The sequence below is a fragment of the Bidens hawaiensis genome, unplaced genomic scaffold, assembly GCF_021521415.1.
Source record: "Bidens hawaiensis isolate Kalapana, Puna unplaced genomic scaffold, B.hawaiensis_p1.1 tig00009039_1, whole genome shotgun sequence".
Taxonomy (NCBI): domain Eukaryota; kingdom Viridiplantae; phylum Streptophyta; class Magnoliopsida; order Asterales; family Asteraceae; genus Bidens; species Bidens hawaiensis.
Genome location: NW_027491661.1, coordinates 12,705 through 39,950, shown reverse-complemented (window position 1 = coordinate 39,950; position 27,246 = coordinate 12,705). Strand labels below are relative to the sequence as shown.

The 27,246-nt window shown below is 34.6% G+C and overlaps 2 protein-coding genes, 1 non-coding gene and 1 pseudogene across 4 annotated transcripts; all 4 read right to left on the bottom strand.

Moving 5' to 3' along the window:
* Positions 1 to 43: 43 nt before the first annotated feature.
* Positions 44 to 3,075, bottom strand: LOC143530832 (protein INVOLVED IN DE NOVO 2-like). Its single transcript, XM_077026263.1, has 6 exons — positions 2,125 to 3,075; positions 1,321 to 1,502; positions 1,156 to 1,245; positions 779 to 1,063; positions 460 to 666; positions 44 to 374 (listed from the first exon to the last, which is right to left on the bottom strand). The coding sequence occupies exons 1-6, from the start codon at positions 3,044 to 3,046 to the stop codon at positions 129 to 131; spliced, it is 1,932 nt and encodes a 643-aa protein (XP_076882378.1). The 5' UTR covers positions 3,047 to 3,075; the 3' UTR covers positions 44 to 128.
* Positions 3,076 to 18,385: 15,310 nt separating this feature from the next.
* On the bottom strand, positions 18,386 to 18,458 carry TRNAK-UUU (transfer RNA lysine (anticodon UUU)). Its single transcript has one exon. It is a non-coding gene; the product is annotated as a tRNA-Lys (tRNA).
* Positions 18,459 to 19,746: 1,288 nt separating this feature from the next.
* Positions 19,747 to 21,851, bottom strand: LOC143530799 (16 kDa phloem protein 1-like; annotated as a pseudogene). The gene is made up of 5 exons (XR_013134919.1): positions 21,754 to 21,851; positions 20,645 to 20,710; positions 20,254 to 20,392; positions 20,051 to 20,186; positions 19,747 to 19,966 (listed from the first exon to the last, which is right to left on the bottom strand). The product of XR_013134919.1 is annotated as a 16 kDa phloem protein 1-like (transcript).
* Positions 21,852 to 25,974: 4,123 nt separating this feature from the next.
* Positions 25,975 to 26,988, bottom strand: LOC143530864 (16 kDa phloem protein 1-like). The gene is made up of 5 exons (XM_077026290.1): positions 26,910 to 26,988; positions 26,574 to 26,639; positions 26,350 to 26,488; positions 26,131 to 26,266; positions 25,975 to 26,034 (listed from the first exon to the last, which is right to left on the bottom strand). The coding sequence occupies exons 1-5, from the start codon at positions 26,974 to 26,976 to the stop codon at positions 25,975 to 25,977; spliced, it is 468 nt and encodes a 155-aa protein (XP_076882405.1). The 5' UTR covers positions 26,977 to 26,988.
* Positions 26,989 to 27,246: the final 258 nt, after the last annotated feature.

The window sequence follows — 27,246 nt, the reverse complement described above, 5'->3', positions numbered from 1 at the left end:
TCATTTCTACCAGTTTTAACTTATTTTACATAAAACATAGTCTTAAAACAGTGCAATCCATAAACCCATGACCAAATGCAACAAACATTTAGCCACCAACAATTATTAACACATAACTAAACGATCTGTCACACGACTCGCCTGCGCTTCTGAGCATCCCTCTGAGCATCCCACATCTTCAAAAGATACGAAACCCCCTCCTGCAAGCTAGCTTTCCTCCCTTCCGTAAAATTCCACAGCTCGGTGGTTATGTACATTCCACTCGGATTATAATCATTAATCTCGATCAAAGCAGTTGTCACAGCGTTATACACTTCTTCACCCATGTCGCGCTTTAAACCTTTCAGCTTCTCATCGTTTTCATCAATAATCCCCTGTACCATAACATCAAACTTTTATCCACAAGTTTCAAGAACTGATCTAATTCCAACATATTTGTTAACCGATAACCACACGCACCTTTGATTTCCTGTTCACTGTTACAATTTTAAACGGATGCCAGTTCGGATCTCTGAGATATTCTTCCCACAACGAACGCATTTCTGAGGAGCGGTCCTCCGCGTCTATCTCACCGTACTTCCTTTTCATAGCGTCTAAAAAGGGTTTATTCTCAAGCTCCCCCATTCTCTTCACACCAATATGCGCACTTGATAGATCCTTCAACCCCTACACGCATAACATATTATTATTATTGACTTCCTAGGTTAAATACAATGGTTAAGTGATTGATGATTAACATAACGGAAAAAAAAGTGATTAATGATTATAAAACACTTGCATCGATTAATTCTTTGCGTGCATCTTGCAGCTCGTCATTGCTTTTGCGTTCTTGAACAACAAGAGTCTGATTTAAGCTTTCTAAATCATCAAGCTCTTCCTCTTTTTCCCTCAGGTTTTTGTGTATGTCTTCTACTTTCTTCATAACTTCCAAATCATCATCTCCCATGTGCTTCATAACATTTAATTGGCCCCTCAAACGCTCTATTTCAAGCTCGACTGCTTGCTTTGCATCTAGTTGCTTCTCGAGTAAAATAATTTTCTTGTGAAGTTCTTCCTTTTCCCTCTGCGGTGGATAATAATAATAATCATAATCATAGATCCGCAACACGAAACATGATCTTTTTTTAAAAGAAGAAACTAAGTTAAAACGCGAACTTTTTGATCTTCAGCAAGTTTCATGACACTTTCATCAGCTTTCTTTTGTTCATTAGATGCCCTTTGAAGCAAACTGTTTCTTGCAGCATTCTGACATAAAAATAAAACTAGCCAAAGTTAACAAAATTAAAGAGATGGTTAATAAAATAGCATTTTAAAAAACACCTGTTCCATCTCTTCAGAAACCTTTTTCCTTTCGTTTTCATTGTAAACCTCACGTTTTTCCAGCTCTTGCCCACGAAGCTCGAGCTCCTTCTTTTCATTTACCAGCCGTAATTTAATCTTTTCATGATCGTTAAAGATCTTTTGAAAATGCTCGCGTGCGCCGACCTGGATTTTCTTGAGATCTGATAAACAAATAGTTAAAAACAGTTTAGTAAATACTAAACAGTGACTAATAATATAACTGCATAAATGACCTGTAAACAAAACGGACGCACACGAACAAGGCATGTTTGTGTTCGTTCGTTTAACTTTAACCAAACAAGCAATCGAACAAGAACAATCAAACAAAAATAGTTTTATGACTCACGTTCGCCCGTTAATAAAATGAGCATGTTTGTGTTCGTTTATGTTTGTTTGTTAACAATATAAACAAACAATTCACGAACTAACATAATTGAACAACATAACTGAGCTGAAACCAGTTAAATATAACGTGAAATGCAAATGCTGGGCCTGGTTATTAAAACTAGACTAAGTTGTGACGAGCCAAAAAGGTTCAAATGAATATATTAATAAACTTAAGAAAACGTAAACTGTCGGACATAAATGAATTTAAATGAGGAAACGTTCACGAACATAAGTGAACAAATGAAACATGTGTTCATGTTCGTTTTTCTTTTCATGTCAGTTCGTTTACGAACATAAACGAACTTCCCGCCGACGGTTCACGAATTATTCCCCAAACGTACAGATCATTTACAGCCTTGCAGGCCTATGCATAATCTTTAAGAACAAAAACGCAACCTTCATTATAAGATTGATGAAGCAAATCTTTTTCAGCAATTAACTTGCTTAGCGAACTTTCGGTCTCAATAAATTTACTCTCCATTTCTTCAAAATGTCGTTTCTTCACTTCAATCACACTTGCCAAATTCGACACGAGCGAGTTCGCCTTTCGGTCTTCTTCCGCCATAATATCAGAAACGGTTCTAAGATCGCCAATCTTGCGAAGATGCTCGCCAATAATATTAAGAGCTTGGTAATCATCAGCACGTGCTACCCAACCGTAAATTTCAGATTTATGATCCTTGACAACCTTCCAATCCCGCTTACCGTGATGATCCGCTTCATAAGCCTTCTCAAATGACATGGCGTTGTTAAACCCTTCCCACCCTTTGTTAAACTCAACAATCGCGGATCCGGAGTGACCACGAAAGTTCCACAGCGGAACAACGCGCGTGGGATTAAACCCCCTCGCGGTCAACTGGTCCCTCATGTTTGACCCGCTTTTACCTACGTATCGCCCGTCTTTAAGCTCGATTGGGAGATTTACAACTATACCCTTCCATGGCCATACAAACATCTCATCACCATCATGGTCAGCAAGGCGGTCAATTTCGTCTATGGGCTTTGATGGACCCGAGGTTTGGGCTATGTCTTTTTCAAGAAACTTGACTAAAGCAAGATGGTTTGCTTTGTCTTTTGGATTTCTCTTTTTCGAGTCACTTTTTCCCACCATTGTAGCATGCTGAAGAAGATCCTTGTATTTATAATCTTGTTTTTTTTTGTTGGGGCAAAATGGGCAAGTGAAGGTTTCTTCAGATAACTTGACTCGGTGCTTTCCGCCTTTTAGTTGTTCATAAGATTCTTCCACATATTCCTCGACTTCGGAATCACTTCCGTCAGTGTCTCCTCCTGAGCTTTGATCCATATAATCATCCTCCATTTTTTCTGTAAAGTATAATAACAATAACCAAAATAATTAAAAAAGGATTGTCATAACAAGTGAACAAACAAGCATTTCCGGTATAATCCCATCGTATGGTAGGATCGGCTCTACGGTAACAAAATGAAGAGAAAACTATACTAGTATCATATAACAATTAGTAAAAAAAATATATTTTTAGCAGTAAACTACTGGTAAAACAAAATGGTGAGAAAACTATAGTACGAACAAATAATAACAAAATAAAGCGTGGAGTATAGTATCTAGATAACATAAACATCAACAAAACAAAAGGTACCAAAAATAGCAGTAAACTACTTGCAGCGCAAAATGAAGAGAAAACTACAGTAGTAACAGATTACAAAAGAAAATGTAAGTATAATATCCAGATAACATAAACATAAACATAAACATCAAGAAAACAAAAGATACCAAAAATAATAGCAGTAAACTACTTGTAACACAAAATGATGAGAAAAACTATAGAAGTAACAGAAACGTGACAAAAGTAAAGTGTAGTATCTACATAGCATAAACATTAACAAAACAAAAAAAGTAGCAAAATTAATAGCAGTAAACCACTGGCAACACAAAATGATTAAAAAACCAAAATCATACTAGTACAGATTAAAAAAGACTTTATAAACAAAAAAATTACCAGCCCACACCCTCGGTTTCTTGCAGATTTACACTAATAAAAACACAATTTTACATGACTAGAAAATCATAACTATAACATTTCAAACATCATAGTAATGCTATGACCTCAAGATCTATGAATATAATTTTTAAACGACTTAGGGTTGTTTGGCAATCTTGTGCTGAATCATTAAGAGGCATGACCGATTAAGAGGCAGCCTCTAAATCGTTCATCATGTTTCTAAAACATACCTGTTAAGAGGCTCTATAAACCACTAAAAGGTGTATTTTTAGTGAACGAAATGCTCTCTACATCTGACCAATTCAACCAAACACAGTCTGACCGATTCAGAGGCTAGGGTTGCAGGTTGTTGCCCGCTTGCTTTCTAATTCGATCAATTTTGTAAAAGCTTCAATTTTGGAAACAAAAAACCTAACTTTTTATGAGCCGGTAACGATTACTGAAGGGAAACCCAAATGTAGCATACATAAATCAAATTACAAGCCATACTCAGCAATTTTACTAAGTAAACATAAATATTAGAATATGTATAATAAACACTAAAGAAGCATACAATTAAAGACTACAGAAAGGAATTGAGCAAATTGTACAAGATCGATGGATGGGTTACCTGAAGGAAGGTAATTAGAAATTGGGGGTTAGGGTTTAGGAGTAGGAAGGATGATGAAGTGAAGACCGAAGAGGGAGGGGGTTGTTTGTACTTTTTGTGAGTTGAGAAACGCAAAATACCATTCAAGATTCGATAAATTAAAAACAAAAAGAAAAAAAAAAAAAAAAAAGGAAAGTAGTTTCAAGTCAAGTGCTCTTGTCGTCTATTGAATCACAAGTTCACACTAAATTAGATATTATCAAAAATTATTATTTAATTTAATTTGTTATATAACTAGTTTTTATCCGACGCGTTGCGTCGGGCAAGCCGCTAAATCTGGACGGTGGTAAACCCAAGCATTACTGGTCCTAAGTGTTGAGGCGGTAAGTCAACGTGAATTCGGTTGATTTTGGTTACGTGTGTTATTATACGATAACTAAAACAAAAAAGTTATAAAAATTCAGATGGACCAATGGGGTTGCGTCTGTTGGCAAAACTCGAGTATTGGTAAAACCGGGTGTTACTGATCCCTGGCGTTGAGACGGTGAGCTTATGCAAATTCGATTGTTTTTTCTTGTTCGTTACGAAACCGGAAACTAAAAAATTTAGCATTCCGTCGTTTTTCGTTATATTCGTTACACTACTGAAACTAAAACAAAATGTGGTAAGTCTACGTAGATGATGTAAGTTTCTATCACGTTCGTTACAATATCCGAACTAACAAAAAACAAATAAAAAACATAACAAAACTAATTAGAAATATAATTATCAAAATTAAAAAATGAAAAGCAAAACAAAAATTAAATTAAAAAAACTTGACCCAATTAAACATTGCCAAGTGAACCAATCATGCATCTACGTCACCAAACTTCTCTATTATATATATTAGTAATGTCGGTATAGAATGGAAACCCATAAAAACCCTATGTAGCATCATTTTTTCTTTATAAACAAAAAAATTATATTTGAAAACGAAAACAGATACTCCTGTCTGTCCCTAAGAAGCGTATAATTGGCATATCGAATTTCGGGGACGAAATTTCTTAATGTGAGGAGAATGTGACATTCGTGACAAAACCGGATACACCTCAATATTTACAAACCGAATAAGCGACTACACGCGTATTACATACCGAATAAACGAATAACCGAACGGGTCTGGTTATGACCCAGATATCCTGGGGGGGCATCTGTAAGTGATATACGTTTAATATAAGCCTGCATATTGATTATAGCCTTAGTATGATAGCAAACCAGTTAAACAAAAACATGCTCGTTTAACTACACGCTATAGATTTAAACACGAAAGAGAGTTACAAAACAAGCATTGTATCATCCGTTAAGACGAAAAAGACTTACCAAACACTTAATTGAAATATTTTCAGCGATCCGTGAAAATATTTTCGATTTTTACAAACGTATAGTATGTTTTTATAAATTTACACAAAAATGACCGAAAAACACTCGTTTTCGCGCTGTTTGTCGTACCCGATAAATTTTTTCGCGCCAAACACCGATCCCGAAATAAACTTGGACTCGAGATTTAACGTTTGGGAACGCTAAACAAAATTATTGGGCCATAATTGGGCCTAAAAATGGCCTCACATTCTCCCGGCCGCCAACCATGACCAACACCACCTAAAGATATACTAACTTGTTTATCTTCACTCCTAAGCTATTTTCCACCAAAATATCTGCATTGAAGCTGCTTTAGACCTATTCCTCCATATTCCATCCAAACCCTAGGTAAAATAATCATTTTGATCATCTTTTTTTTTTGCTTATATAAACATGTTTAAACACATAAAATCATAGTTTGATTACCAAAAATCATTCCTGACCATGCAAAAACCTTAAAAATGGTCCAAAAACATGTTTTTATCTTACACATGGTTAGGAATCGGAATCATACTCTTTTTTGGCCACAAACATGGATTAGATGGTTTAAACGGTGTTTTTACGGCTCAAAGGTTCGGTTTAATACCCTAACCGAAACCCTAAGTTGAGAGGCTGCCATGTTGATGAAAAATGCTTGTTTTGTGATACAGGACCTGTATCTAGCTTTCATAGAAGCACAAGAACCCGAAAACCTGATTAGAAGGGCGAAAACGAACCAAAACCGCTAAGGTAATACCGAATTACTCGATTATGGGCTGTTTAGGATTCGATTGTGATGTGCATATTTTTAGGTCATGAAATTTTGTAGGGAGATCAGGGACCATATCATTGAGTCCCTGTTCAAATTTGGTAATTTTTAGACCATCCGAGAATATTTGGCGAATTTATTACCAAATTGGGACGTTTATTTGGGAAAAATAGTTAAAGTGCTTGAAAAATTATAAAAATTTTTGAGGAACTCAGATTTGGTATATTTTGATCACACATGAAATTTGGGAGTATTTGGAAAAGCCTAAGAAGGCTTTATGCATATGCGTTCATATGAGTTTTTATAGTCGTTTTTGGCCCGAAGAGAATATTGAACAAGATTGTTACATTCTGGAATTGATACAGATATTTTTGGGATATAATTTGAGCATCCATGAAATTTTGTGGAATTTTTGAAAATCGTTTGGTATAAACGGATGATTTTCGGGCTAAATATAGCAGGTAAAATGAATTTTTATAAATTAATAAACCAATAAATAATTCTAGAAATATTTTTATAAAAATCAAAATATTTTATTTGATAAGTGGCTAAATTTTTATAATTTAATGATTAATGGTTAATTAATTATGCTAATTTGAAAATTAAACAAATTCAATTCTTATAAAAACCGGTAAGTTCGTGATTAACGAACCTGCGAGAATATCAGAACACCAAGAGTGATCAAAAATCATATTTTTGGATTAATTATATAAAAACGACCATTTTATGAGAAACATGGAAAACCTGGATAGATTGTGCGCGTTTCTTCTCAAATCAAACTGAATAAACGGAAACGGGCCCCGTAGCGAATCCGGAACTCCAATGTGTGATATTTCTTTATAACTTAATTATTTTATTGACCAACGCATTTACCCAAGCTTACATCCCCATAACTGTTTTCTGAACGCATAAACGAATAACTTGGCCCAGCTGGGAAACGGGGAAACTGAGCCAGGTTCGGTTTTAAGTATTAGACATTGAACAATATCACAATCTAAGGCTATTGACACTTTCTGGGTATTCCAGCAATACCCATAATAGATATACAGCCGAGTCTAGTATTGCGATTATAATAATATTAATATAATATTAATTATAGGAATTAGTGATAGCAAATCAAACAAACCACGAGCTGACTCGGTGCTGATTATCTACTAAATCGTGAGTTTCATGACCCCACTTTTAAACTGTTTTTACAAACTTTCGGGGTGAAAAACATGTTAATACATATCTGTATACTATGAAATGTTTGATGATGGGAATTATCTAAGTGCTAATACACGAAAGTCCCCACGAACATAGTGATTAACTTTGAGCCGGTGGCTTGTGAATAGTACTATTGGTTTGACAAACCTAAACGAAATCGGCCTGGTTACCGTGTCACATAGGGCCGTTTGCACATAACCATACTTATACAAACAGGCTATGTAGTGTTAAAAATAGCTACCGAGGCATGTTGTGGGCGGAAGGGGAGTCACAGTGGTTGATTGAGCGTGGGAAATGGATGCACGCAGCACAGACAATCAAGGCTTCACTGTAGCTTAGCATAATTACATCATAAACATATAAACAAACGTACTTGTGAACGTACATACATACATACTTGCGTATTTACAAACTATGATTGTTGTACGCACAACTGATTTCTTGAAACTCGTGAAACTCACCAACTATTTGTAGTTGACCCGTTTTAACATGTTTTTCAGGTACTGGATTGGATTAGAAAGTCAATATGCTATGTGTTTGACTTGCGATCAATGGTGGGTGAATTGATGCAAGTGTGCTAATAGGAAGTAAAGCCGCTTAACGGGCTGGATTTAGTTTGTATCACCTAGTTGTAAACAAAGTTAGATCGATGTAAAATATTGTAAACTAGTTTGTATTGTTTTTTTATAAACAATGTGGTTGATACCAGAGGTGTCTGTTACATTTCTGTTTTACGATTCTGCAAATCGCTTAACTGGGTGTGACACAATACCCGGATCTGAACCCGACCCGGGTATTGCCAATACCCGATTTTCCAATACCCAATCATATCCGAACCCGGTTCCATACCCAAACCCAGGTATTTGAAAAACCCGATTTGTGCACCTCTACCTCATCCTAATATCCTCATCTTTATAATAAAAATCGTATATGTTTCTTTTGTTTAATTAAATAATATTTTTTACACTTTTATCATTATTTTTTTCCTCTCTTATTCACTTACAACTACTTACAAAAAATTTAAAAAATAAATGAAGGGACAAATTTACAAAAAATAACTATCCTTTCTCTCTACCTACTATCAATCCAATCTTATAATTTGAAAATTCCCTTCATAGTTTTTTAAGGGATGGGCTAAGAATTTGGTTCATATTACGAGCGAGACCCCCCCCCCCCCCGAATACCCAATACCAGTGTCCATACATGTACTTATACCCGTCTATTTGGTACTGTTATCGGTACCAAGATTTTAGAATTTTGGTATTCGATACTAGCAGTACGCGTATTTCGGTACTGGTTTAGAATATGTAGGTTTTATTTGGGATTTCCCACAATGAAAGTACTCGTGCTTATTATATTCAAGCGGATTTTTCAAAACATGAATTGCCCCCATATCTTACTATCATTTAGCGAAGATTAAACGAATATTAACTTTCTTTAGTTTGGTTTATTTTGTTTAAACATCTTGATAAGTTTTTTTGGGAGAATCTGTATATTTTGGTATTCAATAGTTGATTATTAATGGATTTGATATTATGGTTTATTTTTAGCTTTGGTATTATGTTTCGGCTGTGGTTTACGATTTGAAATTATAATTTATTGAATGTTTGTACCGTATAGTTGTATGGAGATTTAAAAAAAACACGAAGTTGTACCATAGCGGATACCAGACCCGTACTCGTACATAAAATTTGATATGGGTATGGGTATCCAGTTTTATTGATTTTCGATCCAGATACCTTTAGGTACTGATACAAGTACGGTTACTATACCGATCTAATACCCAGTTCAAATCCCATTCACAATAAGAGGTAGATGTGTTTTCTACGGATTTTTTTTCTCGCATTTAAGAAGTTGGTTGGGAATGGAAGATGGGATATAATGTTCTTAGTGAAAATTTGTTTATATTGCCTAACATATATGGCTTTTGGATTTGAAGATCTTTCTAGAATCCACCTCTCTATTCTTTGGGATAGAGATACGATGATGCTACATCTCATCATCTTCATATCCTATTTATACATTTGTTTTTGGTGATTGATTGATTGATCAATCAATTTTTAACCCCCAATGAAATATATTGATCGAGTAAATGGAACATATTCAATGAACTTAAAAAAAAATTAAAACTATTACGAACTCAACGGGACCTTCTCCCTCAAATCATACAAACAAAGTAGGGAATCCGTTGAGTTCTTACACTTACATGTATACAATTCACTTCATCCTATTACCATAGAGATGAATCCAACCTGAAATATGAACTGTAAAAGAAAATGCCTACTAAACCGATCACAAGAATACCAACTACGATAACTATTATCCAGAAAGGAATTATTCCAGTAGTATCAGCCATTTTCGCCACTTCCCACTGCAGTTCATCAATATTTTATAGTTCCATTTTTAAGATGCCACATATAATGGTTTGATTACTGATTTAAAAGTTAAATGTTTATAAAACAAAACTAGCAAATGTTAATATTTTTTTATTTGGTGTTCTTCCTTTAACAAGATGAAGGTAATTTTTGATCCAAAGTACAGCGTGATGATCTGAATCATTGTTACACTAGACTTTCAGTGATTCCATACTATACTGAGCGTCTGAACCTAGCTGTCCCTTTATTACATGTACGACATAGACCACATGCATCTGGAGATGAAATTTATATTTTACTATTTATTTATTCAGTTCTTTTTTTCTTAACGACCAACAAAAATTACCTAAATATTTCGTATGGGGTGACCTAATGACAAAAGGTCACCGTCAGTTGGCCCAATCTAGCCGTACAGAGCCCTTAAATGCCTCTTGGTTATCCCCAGTTTCGGAGAAAACCCACCCGCCAGAAGGCCTACTAGTGATACAACCCGGACGCTCTCATGATCGAAACAGAGATCACAAAGATCACGGTTTTCCTTCCTTAAAACCACCCGTGTCATCTCCAAAATGTTGTATGTGGGGATCGAACCCGAGTCTTCATTAAAAAATTCAAATTTCATGCTTCATACCACTACACCACATTGAAAATAACCTATTTTTTAATTTTAATGTCTTGGTTTGAGTCTTGAGGGTCATAATAAAATAAAATTAATTAAACTAAATTAAACATTTCAAACTTTTTTTAAGTTTTCCTACACATTCTCCCCTATTATCTCGACAAATTAGTTGCTTGCGTAGTGAAAATAATCTAATTAAACTGACCCCTCGAGCCACTCGTTACTATTTTGGGCCTCCCGCACATGTTACTATTCTTCATCATGTTACATTTCATAACCAAATCACACTCATTACCCCAGTCAACCCATTTTAGCCAATCTCACCTATATTGTCTTCGGTCTTCACATCTTTGCTCTCAAAGCGCTTCTCATTTCTGGCTTTTCAAAGTATCGCCAAGGATATTTAAATCTCTCTATTATATATGAATACTAGATTTTATCCCCGTATTACGGGGGTTGTTTTACGTTATACGTTTTTAATATTTATATATGTATATTTGGATTTTAATTTTATTTATTGTAAGAAAATTAATAATTAATATACTTTAGGTTTGATGATGAAATAGTTTCACAAATAAATTATATGTTATAATCCGGTTTAAAAGCTATCTGGGTTTGGTGATACCCATTACCCGTTTATTTTATTTATTATAAAATTGTTTCTTAATTATAAATAATATTTAAAAAAAAAAATAAAATAGGATATTGATTTTTAGTATATTCTTATTTTATAGGATTTTCATATCAAATATTTGATTAGATTATTTTTTAACATAATGAGATGTTATAACCCGTTTAAGAGCTATCTGGGTTTGGTGAGACATTTACCCGTGAATTCGGGTCAAATGCGTTAGAAGCCTTTATTTACAAATAAAGCAATCCGATGGCTTGAGATAATGGTTGTTTTACATTTTTCGTTTTTTAATATTTATTTTTGGAGTTTAATTTTCTTTATTGTAAGAAAGTTAATAATATACTTAGGGTTTGATGATGAAAGGGTTTCATAAATATATGATATGTTATAACCCATTTAAAAGCTATCTAGATTTGGTGACCCATGACCTGCTTATGTTTTTTTACTATAAAATTGTTTATTAATTACAAATAATATCTTTTTCTTTTTAAATTGGATATTAAATTTTAGTATATCCCTATTTTATAGGATTTTCATATCAAATAATTGGTTAGATTAATTTTTAATTTAATGAGATGTTATAACCCGTTTAAAAGCTATTTGATTTTGGTAAGACCCATACACATGAATTTGGGTAAATCAATGAGAGGCCTCCATTTAAAAATCAAGAAATCTGGTGGCTTCCATAAAAGGGGGGTAGCGACCACATCGCGACACATAGGATTTTAGGGTTTTCGTTTATATGTATTATAGATTTTATTCAACTTTTAATAAGGTATTTAAAGAGGTAGTTTTCCGCTACGTAAACTTTGAAAAAAATCAAAACAGGTACCAATTTGTAACATCCCGAAATTTCAAGATAATATTAATTATATTACTTAATAATAGAGGGAAAGTTTACTCGGGTTATCTGGAAATGAATAAAAGAATAGGAGTTGGTATGGGTCGGGCTAGTGTCGGGTAATGGACGTTGGTTATGGATTTGGATTAATTGAGATGGGTTAAATGAGAATGGGATTTCAGGGATATAAATACCCCCAAAATCCCAAAATATCTTCATTTTCCCCCACTCTCCTAAACACACACATACACACACACCAAGCACACCCAAAACCGCCGCCGGCCGGGCCGAGAAAGAAGGAAGGATCGAGCGAGGTCCGGGTAAGAGAGAAAGATTAGTGGTGATACCAAGATGAACGAGATCCAAACAAGTTCAAAAGGTATGATTCTTGAACTTTGAAGTTTAAAGATCCAAGCTTTTTAGTGTTAAGTGACCGGAAATGGTCGGGAAGCGTAGTGGGTGATATTGAACCATAGCGGGGGTGTTAAAATCGCTCGAAATGTTGGACAGAAACCAAACAGCAGGCTGTCTGGGCAACTTCGCCTTCATCTGGGCAACTTCGCCTTCATCTGGGCAACTTCGCCTTCAAGCGATGAACTTCGCCTGCAAGCTAAGTTCGCCTGATGAACTTCGCCTGCAAGCTAAGTTCGCCTGATGACAAGTTCGTCTGAGGTTTAAGTTCGCCTGATGACAAGTTCGCCTGAGGTTTAACTTCGCCTAAAGCTAAGTTCGCCTGAGGTTTAACTTCGCCTAAAGCTAAGTTCGCCTGAGGTTTAAGTTGGCCTGATGACAAGTTCGCCTGAGGTTTAACTTCGCCTAAAGCTAAGTTCGCCTGAGGTTTAACTTCGCCTAAAGCCCAGTTCGCCTGAGGTTTAACTTCGCCTAAAGCCCAGTTCGCCTGAGGTTTAACTTCGCCTAAAGCTAAGTTCGCCTGAGGTTTAACTTCGCCTAAAGCCAAGTTCGATTAGAAAATAAATTAAAAATCTAATGAAAAATGTGTTAAGACAGTTAATGGAAATAAAATTTTTCCAAGCTGACCTGGCAGCTCGACCCCAGCCAGGGGCTCTGCCCCTTGGACCCTGCTAGGGGCTGCCGCCCCTAGACCCCGCTGCCAGGGGCGCTGCCCCCGGACCCCCGTTCGTTGTGGGTCATATAAAGATAGAAATACATTATGAGAGGTGATAGTTAATTGATACGTATACTTGTTATACAGTCAGCCGTGCACAACTGAGGAAAGGGATTACGACGGTGAACGTAACCGTGTTCAGGTGAGTTTCTAGCCCCATTTATGTGTTATGTTTTCGGGGCTGTGTGCATACTTAATATGTTTTTTAATACACTTATCCTAAGAGATAAGTGTATGCCTTATATGGATAATGTGAAATGTATGAATGATTGCTTGATGGTACGTGAACGATCTTCGGATATTGCACGTACTGTCAGGTCGCAGCACTAAGAATAAGGTAAGTATGTTATGTAAGTTTATGCGTATGAACATGATAGAGATAATAGAAGAAAGAAATGATAATGTATGGTTGTATGGTTGCGAAAAGGGAACCGAGCCCTAATAATACTCGAGGAATGTAGGGCGTAATGCCCTTTATAACGTAAGATATGAAAGTAAGTTAATACAAAAGAAAGTAAGGAAGTATGGAAGTAAGAAAGTATGAATGAAAGGATATAATTTTATGTGTATGTCGTGTATGGTATATGTGATAGATACGATTGATTGCTTGACGGTACGTGAACGATCTTCGGATATTGCACGTATCGTCGAGGGAAGTGATTAGCTCCTTACATGGATAATAAATATCAACTTATAGATAGTGTTCCTTCAATGGAAAGTATAGTGTTCCTTCAATGGAAAGTATAGGGTTCCTTCAATGGAAAGTATAGGGTTCCTTCTATGGAAAGTATAGTGTTCCTTCAATGGATAGTAAAGTGTTCCTTCAATGGAAAGTATACAGAGTGTTCTTCCTATGGAAATTATATATAGTATGGTAATGGTAAAGGTTCTTTTAATAGATATTACGTGATGATCCTCCAATGGATATTTATACGAGGTTAAGGTAGAAATGTGTGTCTTCGGATACGTTAAGAAATATATGAGAATAAAATTGTATGTTGCCTGATTAACTAGAACTCACTCAGCGTAGCTGACTTTTAGTATGCACGCAGGTGAGCTGATTATAGAGTTAGCATGAGGATGACACACGGCATGGATTGAACGGCTGGCATCTGAAGAAAGAAGTAAAGATGTTTTAAATATAAAGTTTTATGTTATGGTATCAAAGAAAAGATTTAATGTTTTGTAACAAATGATTGATGTTTTATATTCCGCGAAAAGTTTTAATAAACTCTGATTTGAAGAACTGTGTTTATGAGTAAATCCGACACGAAAGTAGGGCCACCGGGTTCGGGGCCTTACACAATTGGTCGGTAAACTTTGGAAAAATTCAAAACAGGTACCAATTGGTCGATGCCTAGGCCATCAAGATTTGGTTGCCTAATTTAGGGATAGATTGTACAACATTGAAATGTAGTAATTGATATATCTTTTCTCAGTGAGAAATATTTTCATCATCGTACTTAGTATATCCCATCGATAGTAAAGCTATGGTAGAAATATATTAAGCTTTATTACATGCATTGTATATGTTGATCCAAAATGCATACTTCTTTTTATGTTGACAAATTCCAGTCCCAACTAACCCCTGAAAGCGGTAACATGCTTAAAATTAATCAAATGGTAATCGTTTTTTATGGGTATCATGATCTTGTAATTCATAATCATCCATGAGTTTTAGGCCATTCTGTTGTCTTCTAAGTGACGGTTTTCGTGGTCTTTGATGCCTTAGATGCAGGTTTTCGAGCTGCCGCAATTCCCATTCTCTGGTGTGTTTTTTCTCCAAGTATAAATTAACGTTCAACTTGTGGAGTTTCCTCTCAAGCCACATGATATCTTCTTCCACTGTAACCAGTTCTGTTAGTAGTTCTTTTATCTGCAATGAAACAATGAATTATGAGTTATGATACTCTTACATACTTTTAAAAACTATATTCTCTATATGGTAACAATAATTATGGGGGTGTTTGGGATTCCTTATTTTAGTCTTCTTATAACTTAGGTAGCGTTTGGTATGCAGGAATAATAGTAGGAATGGAATGATTCATTACGTGGGAATGAAAAATGTGATGTTTGGTTGCTCAATGGAATGGAATCATCCATTACACATGGAATCCCATTCTATCAAAACCATTTCTTCCCACCCCCCTTCTTTTTTTTCATTCCATTCCTTCTTCACCCTACTTTCTCAACACCACCACCACCTAACAACCACCACCACCACTACCATCGACACCACCACCAACTCCGTCGACACCACCACCGCCGTCACTACCATCACCACCGCCACCACCATTTTCCTCACCGGAGTTACCACCGTTGCCATTGTAAGTTTTTATTTTATTTTATTTTTTGGTTAAAAAGTATTTTGAGATATGAGTGCTTTTATTGTTTCTATTTCATTTCTACAATTTTTTTTGGATACCAAACAATAAAAATGAATAAATTATTTTCATTCCCATAGGTTAACCAAACAAGGAAATGGAATAGTAATGATTCATTTCATTCCATTGTCCATTCCATTCCTTCTTCCATTCCATTCCCTCCTCATTCCATTACCTTCAACCAAACATACCCTTATTGTTATAACTTATAAGTCATACTTTACAAAAGTGTAACCTATGACTTATTGCTCTCACAACGTTGAAGTCATTCAAACACCTTACTACTTTTTGGAGAAGTTATAAGTCATAAGGAGGCTAAAATGTGACATTCGTGACAAAACAAGGTACACCTTTTAGCTATTACGTATATGGGGGCATCTATAAGTGATATATGTATATTAGTAACTAACTGATCAATATTAGCCTTGGTATATAGAAAACCAGTTAAACGGAAAGATTTCTGGCTAACAGTATGCTATGATATTAAACGCAAATGCTAGTACCAAAACAAGCATTGTATCATCCGTCAAGCAGAAAAAGACTTATGAAATAATTATTTGAGATGTTTTAAGCAACTTGCGAAAATATTTTGGATTTTTACAACCAAATGGTACGTTTTATTTAATTTGCAAAATTAAGCCGAAAAACAACGCAAAAACGAGCGTTTTATAAAGAATCCCAAACACCCTAAATCTTAACTCAAGGACTTTACTGGGCTTATATTTGAGACATTCATTAAAAAATGAATGAAATGTTTTATTTACCTTAAAGGGAAGTTGAGTTTGAATGGATAAACATGGGCTACAAGGGTGAAGTGGACCATCCAATGCATACATCAAGACTTTGGTTAAATTCAACTCCTCCTCTAATTCTTCTTCAAGTTGCTCAATCTACACACAACCCTCTTCTCAGACTCATTTTACCTCTAACCACACACAACTATTTGATTATTAAATGTTTACTACATGAATAAAAAACAAAAAAAGATATGACCTCTAGCTGAAGATCCATTGTTTTTTGCTTCTCCTGAGACTCCTGCATTATGAGCTCCTCAAATTTCATTGTATTCAAGAATCACAGAAATAGAGAGAGAAAGAGATGATGGGGAGGTGTGATTTGGAGTAGAGTGTAGTGTAAGGATCTATAATATAGGTCACCTGCATGTTGTCTCCGCTCTGTGTTCATCATAATTAACTCTCTTCAACAAAAATACAAGAATAACTATTTCTTATATATATATATTTATTATTGTTTTAGATCAACTTTACCGTTCTGAAATTATTTTGGGTATCTATTTTATGTTTGTCTATTATAAAAATTGTTTTGAATATCCGAACGGCCAGTGGCGGATTCAGAAATTTTATTTAGTGGGGGTAAAAGAATTAGTAAAAGAAAATACATATATAAGGAAAATTTATTTCTTTGTTCAATGAAAACTTGTTAGATATAATTATGATTTCACACAATTATAAGTATTATAAAAGAAAATTTATGAACATGTAGCAATTACCATCCGTAAGTCACTATTTTAAATATGATAAATGAAAAACAAGGTTAAAAGTTGTTGAAATATTGACTTTTACTCATTCTGTGAGCCGGAATAGCTATAAAGATGTTAAAGTAGAAAGGGAATGACTTATTGCTAGTTGGGCTTGAATTTGGTCTAAAAGGAAAGATTGGGAATTTGGGCCTTTGGGGGCATGAGAAAAAAATTAATGGGGGCATATTGAGTTTAAAGGCTATTTTTCTAATAACATACACTAAATCTAAATAACTGAGTGAGGGTGAGCAATAGAATCTTGAACAATAATTTGAATAAGCTGGACTTAATAGATATAAATCTTTTTTAGGAAAAGTTACAATTGAGTGAAAAAGCTGTGATATACATTTTATAAGGTTTACTTTTTTATGAAAGAAAATATAAAAAAGTAATATTGTGTTGGGGTAAAATTAGAGCCGTTGGAGAGGGGAGCTATGAGCTATCAATTCCATCATCACGTTTGATGCTTTCCACATGCAATCTGATCAGGCACTTCCCCAAATGGAAATCACAAGTTCGATGTTGATCGGACCCATCAATAACATTTGCTGTGTTCTCACACCATTGTATTCATCATTATTTTTTCCCAAACTTAAGATTGGTGTACGATTAAAAGGAACTTTAAACTCCAAGTAACAATATGATATATAAATATTAAAAAATAGTATAAAAGATTATAATACCTGTAAAATGATAAAAATGAACTTAAGATTATAGCTTGATCAAACAAATAAATTCAAAAATAAAAGTAATAAAATATTTTTTATAAATCAAATTAGTTGCTACGTTCATTAATAAAATTTTAAAAATATCTATAAAATAAAAGTGATAAAAATATATCTTTATAAATAAATATAAAAAGTACATATCTATATAAAAAATAAGTTGGTTAATTAATTAATAAAATTCTAGTCAAATCTATGAAACTATAAAATAAAAGTGATAAAAAGAAAAGAAAACAAGAAAAAATAAAGGACACTTTATCAGAATATCAGTTATAAGTTACAAGTAACAAAAGTTACAAAAACTACTCTTTGTTTGATAAATGATGAAGTCTTGTTTTGTTTTAAGTAAGAAATAAGCAAAGTAATTTGTTAGATATGGATGTGGCATGGGGATACGATAGGGAAGTAGGGAACACTGGTGAATTGGGCCGGACAAGAAGACAGGAATGATTGTTAGTTTGTTAGGGTTGGGCCAACTTGAAGGAAGCCAAAACGCCATCCGTGGGACTCGAACCCACGACCACGTGGTTAAAAGCCACGCGCTCTACCAACTGAGCTAGAACGGCTTATCTGCAAGTAGCTTTGATATGTCCTTTGATGTATAGGTTCCTACTAAAATTTTGAAGTCACACATGTCTTTACAGGCACTCTTTTCATTTGATCAGAACGAAGTGTTACCATTTGATAAGAATAAACAAAATTGTGTAGCTTGAAGGTTTCTTAGTAATTGTACAAAAGAAAAGGCTGAGAAAAATTGTTTAATGTTTTTTCTTTTTATCAGCATACGATTTTTGTTCACCTTCAACTACTTCCGATACTTCTTGAAGTTGATGAATCTTCTCGATGGTTTTGTTGACTTATTTCAACTCAACAAATTAAGGTTATGCATTTTATTTCATGTGGTCGCATTATTCAACTTAATGCTAAAATAATAACTACTATTATATAGAACTCTAAGTGTAAATGTGCATCCCAACTTTCACTACACAGTACATCCTAACTTGGACCGTGGTTGATATCGAAGTTGCACACCTTTTGGTTGAGAATTGCATTAGGTCATCTCCCGCGTTTTGTAGAGTTAAAACTCGATACATAGTTATGTAATTTTACTTTGGTAATTCACACTATTCAATTTTACTTTACAAATTTCGTAATATTTACCTTTAAACATAGACTTCATCCATAAACGACGGTTGGTGATTTTAGTGTCATTAGGCCATTTTAGGTCGTTGAGGATTCATTTGAGACCAAATGAGAAATTATAATATAATTGATACAAAGTTGTGAGACATCAGGTGCACACTTGATCAAAACTATTTTCTAATTTCTAATGCATCATTGCCTCAATGGTAGTGAGCAAAGCTCACCAAAACAACAAAGTTTGAGTCTTGCCCCCGATAGCTGGATCCAAGGGGCGACAACCCATAGCTGAGGGTCGAAATCACTAAAATTGGAAAACATTGCTTGATATTGATGGGCAATATTAACATCAATCATCTGTACTTTTGTAGCAAAACTGATCTTCGATAGCCTATGAAATTCAGTAGCAACTTTGTTCTTCGGTAGCAACATTGGTCTTCAATAGAAAACTGAAGTTTGGTAGTTATGGCAGTTATAACCTCCAAACGTTTTGACCCCTATATAAAATCATTTGGTCTGATTTTAGGCATCGGATTCTCACAAATTCTAGTGCCAATTCTAAAGAAATTGCACATTGTTCTTCAATTAAGAACTTTGACGTGCCACCAAAATAATCTTAATCTGGAAGCGGAGAACACATGACTCGAAAGGATTATCAACGAACCTCCAGACAAGAAAGACAGCATAAACAAAACTCTTCATCACCAACTAACATAATTAACTGTAACCGCTAACAGATTCTTTTAACAGGTTTATGAACTCTCCCACCACTAAAACAACCACAACACAACACAACACAACTCACATTACAAATATCTAAAATTCAGACACAGAACCTACACAACTTCCACAACTAAAATCAAACATTACAGATAAATCACCACCGGGTCTCTTTCCATCCTCCGAATTCTTGTCCATAAGTTTCATTTTCCACCTGCATCCATTAAATACTTACATTCCAATTCTTGAATATCAAATTTTCAAATGGTATGTGTAAACTATGAACTAGATTAAATACCCTTGGGGTGAAAGTGATGCCCACTCGAATATCTCCAGAGTAGCTTTGACTGCTATCCACAACACTGTACTTTTGAGCCCGTAATTCTGCAGTTCCGTTCTCCACTCCAAGCTCCAATAACTCTTTCAAGTATATTCTGTATGCATACATGATTAACAAGTAGATTCTTTTGTGAAACAATAATAAAGATTGCACGGCCTTACGTTGTTTGTCCAATGTAGTCATCAGATGACAAGGTGTCATGGTCCATAATCTTCAGAACAAGTGCCGGTTGATCATCTGCTCCTGGATATTCAACACGGAATGTGAACTTTTCATTCCAATTTGGGTTCTTGCCCTACCCTGCATCATTTACATGTTACAATTTTTTCTAATTAATTCAAACTCTGAATAATATAATATATTGATCCAAGTCATAAAAACAACTTATTTATATAAAACAAACTTTCTTTTCTTTATCTAAAATCACATTATTGTCACATTCCTTATTCAAATGGTAACTTAGATTATGCATTAATAATGTTGAGTCTTATTGTTTTTTCACATTGTGTATAATTTCAACCAAGCAATGTAAGGGTATTAATGTATTATTACCTTTGGCAATATTGCTCTTGTGCTCTTGACTCCTGTATTTGATCAACACATATGGGTCTATTTTGTCTGCACCAAAATGAATGAAAGGTAATAAGGTTATTTGGTGATTGTAATTTTTTTAGAATACATTTATTACTTTATTATATCAATATATGCTTCAAGGCTGCATGCACCAATCGGCTTGGGTGTCGATGGTTGAGTGTTATGTGCCTTACGTCCAAGGTTTGATGCAAAACCACTATTGAGCCGAGGGTCTCACTGGAAGCAGCTTCTCTATTCCTATTGGGTAGAGGTAAGGCTGTCTACATCTTATCCTCCTCAGACCCTACCATAGCTTTGCTATTGGTGGGATTTACTGAGTACGATGATGATGATATGCTTCAAACCACAATGATATATCAAATGTGCTTATGTCATCAAGAAGGGCCTAAAAATAACTAAAATGATTAAATGATTATTTAACATTCAGTGGTTACCTACGGCCTACCTACCACCAAAATCAATAAACAATTTTTGACGTAGTTTTGACTTTTGAGAAATAAATGTAAACGAGCTGCGCCCGAGTTCGGCTCGTTTCGAGCCATTTTTCTAACGCTCGAGCTCGAATCGGATCGTTTATCGTTTATTAAAATTATTTGTTGACATTTTTAATTATATATCATATAATTTGAGAAAAACCTTAACGAGCCTAAGCTAGTAAGCTCCGCTAAAGCTGTTCCGTATGTTAAACGAGCCAAAACTTGGTTGGAGGTCGACATTGCAGTGTAAAATTAATTAATAGAAATTCAAAATGTTAAACGATCTTCCATACATGGCTCGAGCTTAATTTATTTGAGGTTGTGACTCAATAAGGCTCGGCTCATTTCGAGCTTTTTATCGAGCCGATCTCAATTAGCTCACGAGTGGCTCGGCTTTGGAACCGATGACACATAGTTCACAATTCTAGCTAACACCGATCACTGCAATTGACGGTCAACGTAACAAACGAGCAAATCCTCAATCAACTGATCAATTCAAATATCAAACATATTCTATTGAAAACAGACGCGATAACAGTCAAAATTATGGAAATTAACGTCGAAGATTATTATAAGCATTTGAATACGTACTGAAGAAATCGGATTTGGTGAGACCGTGAGCATCCACCAGACTCACCTCCATTACTCCGGTCGTCATCTTCAATTATGTTTCTCTCTCACACACACACTAAACAAACTTACAGAGGAGAATTGGCTTAATATGATGAAAGTGAAAATAACACGCAGAAGGCAGTCTGATATAGAAAATGAAAGACGTGACTGCTAACAGCTTGTAATATGAGAAAATGACGAAAATGTTCATTTTATCGGTTAAAGTAAACAAAAACAAGTTTATCCGATTAACTTTTTCTTATAATGTTCACCTAGTGGACCCCTACACTTTTTAATTGTAGTTGACGAGATTTTCAACTAACAAGATTCTGCTACGTGTCATATTAATCTCGTCAAAAACTAAACAAATCAAATCTTGTTGGTCTCCAAAATTGATCTCCTCGGACGTCTAAAAAATATGTCGGCTCCGGCAATTTAAAGAAAAAATATTGGCTTGACAGGTTTTTGGCGCGTGACAGAATCTTGTTGGTTGAAAATCTTGTTAGCTAATAATTAAAAAGTGTGTGGGACGATGAGATTGAAGGTGGATATTATGGGAAAAGTGGGACAAATGAACGTTTTGTTTACTTTGGCTGATTAGTGGATATTTTCGTCATTTTCCCTTATATGATATCGTCAGACGTCTAAAAAATCTGTCGGCTCTGGCAATTTAAAGAAAAAAAATTATTAACATGATAGTTTTTTTGACGCGTGACAGAATTTTGTTGGTTGAAAATCTTGTCAGCTAATGATTAAAAAGTGTGTGGGATGATGAGATTAAAGGTGGAGGTTATGGGAAAAATTGGACAAATGAACGTTTTGTTTACTTTGGCTGATTAGTGGATATTTTTGTCAATTTCCCTTATATGATCTCATCGGACGTCTAAAAATCTGTCGGCTCCGACAATTTAAAGAAAAAATATTGACCTGACAGTTTTTTGACGCATGACAGAATCTTGTTGGTTGAAAATCCTGTCAACTAATGATTAAAAAGTGTGTGTGACGATGAGATCAAAGGTGGACGTTATGGGAAAAATGGGACTTTGGCAGATTAGTGGACATTTTCGTCATTTCCCCTTATAGTATTTACATGTTAAATCCCTGTACGTTCAAGCAATGGCCAAACAACTACTTGTAGTTTCTTAATGGTTATTAAAGTGGTGCACTTGTCATGAACGAGACATGAAGAATTGAAGATTCCTGTTGACATCTTTGATTTTTTCAAAGTCAGCCGTTGACTCGGTTAATATGTCTTTACATAATTTTTGAATACTACTTTTAAAATTACTGCTAAAACATGGGTTCTTGACTCCTTGATGCCATCGAAATCGAACTTTGCAACTATTGGGTCTTTAGATTTTTGTCGTATCTTTAGAAAGTATTTAAAAGCATCACATTCAACATATCAGAAGTTATAGTTATGGACCTATGGTTTTCAGTGGTGTCAGGGGAGGCCAAGTAATTGAGGTCTAGAGCCTTGGTGTCTCTCGCTACTGTTTGTTGTTTTCATTCGTCACCGTTGATAGGGCGACGTTGTAATAAAGATGGAGAAGGTAAATCGGAAATGAATTCATAAAAGTGTTAGATGTTCTAGTAAACGTTTAGATAAAATTTATGTAGGAGACATTTAGTTGTAGTATATTCATTGTTCTAAATGTTACAAATGCATTTTTATTTATATAGGTTATTCTACTAGTCTACACATAAAGTAACCGACATACTATCCTCATTAGAAGGTGTTTAGAAGAAGTAGATAGTCGGATTCAATAAACTGCTTCGTAGCTAGGAAACAACGGCAAGAAGGTTTAAACCCGAAGTTTCTAATATTAATTTACAGAAATATTTGGATATTGTGTATTTGTGAGTATAATTTTTCGATATGCTCACCGAAAATGAACATAACATTACTAATCTAACTTTTGATTTTACGTTAAAACTTAAAAGTCACTTATTCTTTGCTTTTTCTAAACGATGAATTCTAAAAACAAATATAGTTTAGGAACAACAATTAGACGTGTAGTAGGTGTACACTACTATCTAGTTACAAACTGATTAAAGTAAAACCTAACTTTACCGAAATTGTATAAAAGCAAACCAAATTATATATTCAGTTAATCAGTTTTCAATCCGTTTAAACCGTATACACATTGTTTTTTTTCTTTTGTCAAACCTTTTTTATTTACTGTTTTCAGTGTCATATTGCCGCACACATGATACACTGATATCCTTTAAACATAGTTTATTATATGTTTTGTTTTTATCACCGCACACATGATACACCAATCTCCTTTAAAATCTCATCTTTTTTTTTTTCTTTAAAGAACAAAGAATCTATATATGATGAATAAAATTTAAAAACATATAATAAACTATGGTTTTTTATTACCGCACACATATATGGTTTTTTGGAAGCGAGGTGATTTTATTAAAATTTAAAAACTTCCTGTAAGAAACTAAAATCCTATGGTACAAACATGTCAGTTGAAGCAGAAAATTCACAAAACTAATTGGTTCTGTAAACATGCGGTGTTGTTTAATCTCATTGTTTTTTTTTTCTGAACAGCTGTAAATTAGGAATGACCAATTTATATACAAATTAAAAGATTAAGCGATTATAAGTATAAAAGTTCGCTAAAAGACATGTTAAAAGTTGGCAAAAGTGTTCAGGTTTCTCTACTAGTTGATTTTTTGATAATCCAAACTACCATATGAGCAATTTACTTACAAGAAATTAAACAAATACAAGTATAAAAAGCGCTAAAAGACACTTCGAAAGTTGTAAGAAGTGTTCAAGTGTCCTTGCGAATTGACTTTTGATAATCTAAACTATTTTCAGTTAACCTGTAGGCAATTTACAATTTATAATGGTATTTTAACCAATGACACTAAAGTGTAACACCTCAAATGGTTTTGATAGTATGATCATGGTTCGGTGTATCCAATACGAACCAAAGATTATGATAAAGTATGGTCAAGTTAATACAATTCGGGTAGTATGATGGTAGTTCAGTACGACCAAAGCAAGCTGCAGAATATGAAGATGATACGGTTCAGTTAAAATGTAGTTTGGATCACCTGATGATATTAAGAATGGTTTATCTGATTATCTCGACAAAGGTCATAATACAATTGTAGCAAACTGGGGACCACCGGTAACATACTTACAACTGTTAACATCCAAGTGAAAATATTTAACTCGGATAGGGAACCACTTGCCATGTAAGAGTTTGAATCCGAGGTAAATCGCGGTTCCACTTTACATCATGGAAGTGAGTGTATTTATAATGTTCAAAATTACGTTAAGCCCCTAAAAGTTGAAGTCATGTCAACCAGTCCACTTGTAATTGTTTTTTTAGTAATTTAAAAAGGTGGTTTGGTGTGAAAGTATGAGGAGTGGTGTCATAGTTTTTATTAAGACTTGGAATCTTCGATAATATTAATTCCTCCATGGTGTCTTTGATTTCTTCAAAGTCAGCAATACTTCTCTAGTTCTCCATCGAATTCATTTAGCTATTGTTCTTGATTTTTATAAATTTACGATTAATATTTCGAACGTCCATCATAACACTTCAGTCTGAAAGTAATTACATGGTTCATAAACATCATCTAGGATATTACCTACTTATCCAAATTGTCGGCTTCTTTGAGCCTATCTCGTCATATATATACCTCTTCTAGCCTCGAACTTCTCGGTATATACAACAATGAAAAGAACTATAGCTAAGAGCATGAATTTGGGGTTAGCAATCCCGGTTTAGCAACTTTTCAACACTTAATTAAGTCGTAGGTCTGACATGCATGACAAAAACTTAGGGTAAGATAACTAATACCCTTAATCGCCATAACCAATTCTAATAACTACCCCTAACCTCCAATACTTAGGGTAACATAATAAGACAATAATATAAATAATAACTTAGGATAAAAACTTAATTATTATTTCAACATGACACACCATTACGGCTTGAGATTGTGACTTCATTAACCCGGAGGCGGATATGATAGTGAAAACAAATTAAGAAGCAATGGACTTGCTAAATATTTTAAAATGCAATACTTTTATATATAAAAAAAATCATCAATTACAACTTCCACATTACACCATGCATAAATTTTAAAAAATCTCTATTATCATAAATCAACATTTTTACTACTAAATTAAGCAACCATATACAGTTTACATGATGAACATTTACAAAATCAATGCCATTGGCTCTCTTTCCATCCACCAAATTCTTGTCCATAATTTTGGGTTTCAACCTGTAACCACCAAAATAATCAGGGAAAATATACATACAAATGCACAATACGTAATCAATTTTAATTAGAGAACTGCGAGGTAAAGTGATTATGTACCCTTGGAGTGAAGGTGACTCCGACTTGAATATCTCCACAGTAGTTTTGATTACTACCCACAACACGATATTTTTGTGGATGCAGTTCCGTGCTTCCATTCTCAACTCCTCGTTCCAATACTTCTTTCAAGTGTATCCTGAATTCGTCAATTAATCAGAATTAAAACAATACCACTTTGACATCTCTTGTAACACCAAATATCCTAAACTGCATACGTACGTTGTTTGTCCGATGTAGTCATCAGACGAGAATGTGTCATGGTCCATAATCTTGAGAACAAGCTTGGGTTGCTTGTCAGCTCCTGGATATTCTACCCGGAATTTGAATTTTTCGTTCCATTTTGGGTTACTTCCTTGCCCTGCATCATATATAATATATTTAACATTTATATTATGATTTTGCTGATATGAACATGTTTATACTTGACAATATTCAAATTATACCTTTGGCAATACTGGTTTTGTGTTCTTGACTCCTGTATTGGATCAACACATATGGATCTATTTTGTCTGCCAAAATAGACAAATTTAAGTTATTTAAATTTCACTCGATCATCGAGCTGAGCTCAAGCCAAGGCCAACTTAGGCTCAGCTTAAATTCTAAACTGAGCCAGCTCAGCTCAGCTCAGCTCGAATTTTAAACCTAGCTGGGCCAGCTCGGCTTGGCTCGGCTTCAAACCAAGCGAATTTTGAGCTACATTTTTGCGCTTGTCAAGTGAGTTTGGAGCAATGAGCTATTTCGACGATCCAATATACATAAATTAAAAAAAAAAAACGTACTAAGGAAATCGGATTTGCTGAGACCGCGAGCATCCACTAGATTGACCTCCAGTATTCCTATCGTCATCTCTCTCTGTGTATATATGTATCTCTTTGAATCACACAAAAGAATGAACTGAAACTTATGGAAATGAATGTATTTATAATGTTAAATGGTTAAGCTAGCCCCATAAATTTGAAGTCATGTCAATTGAGTCCACTTGTAATTATTTAAAAGGGTGGTTAGCTAAGAAAGTGCGCGCGAAGTGGTGGTGGTATAACTGTTTTGAGTAAGACTTCTGGAATCCTAAATCCTTCAATGGCGTCTTGACCTCTTCAAAGTCCTCCATAGAATGCA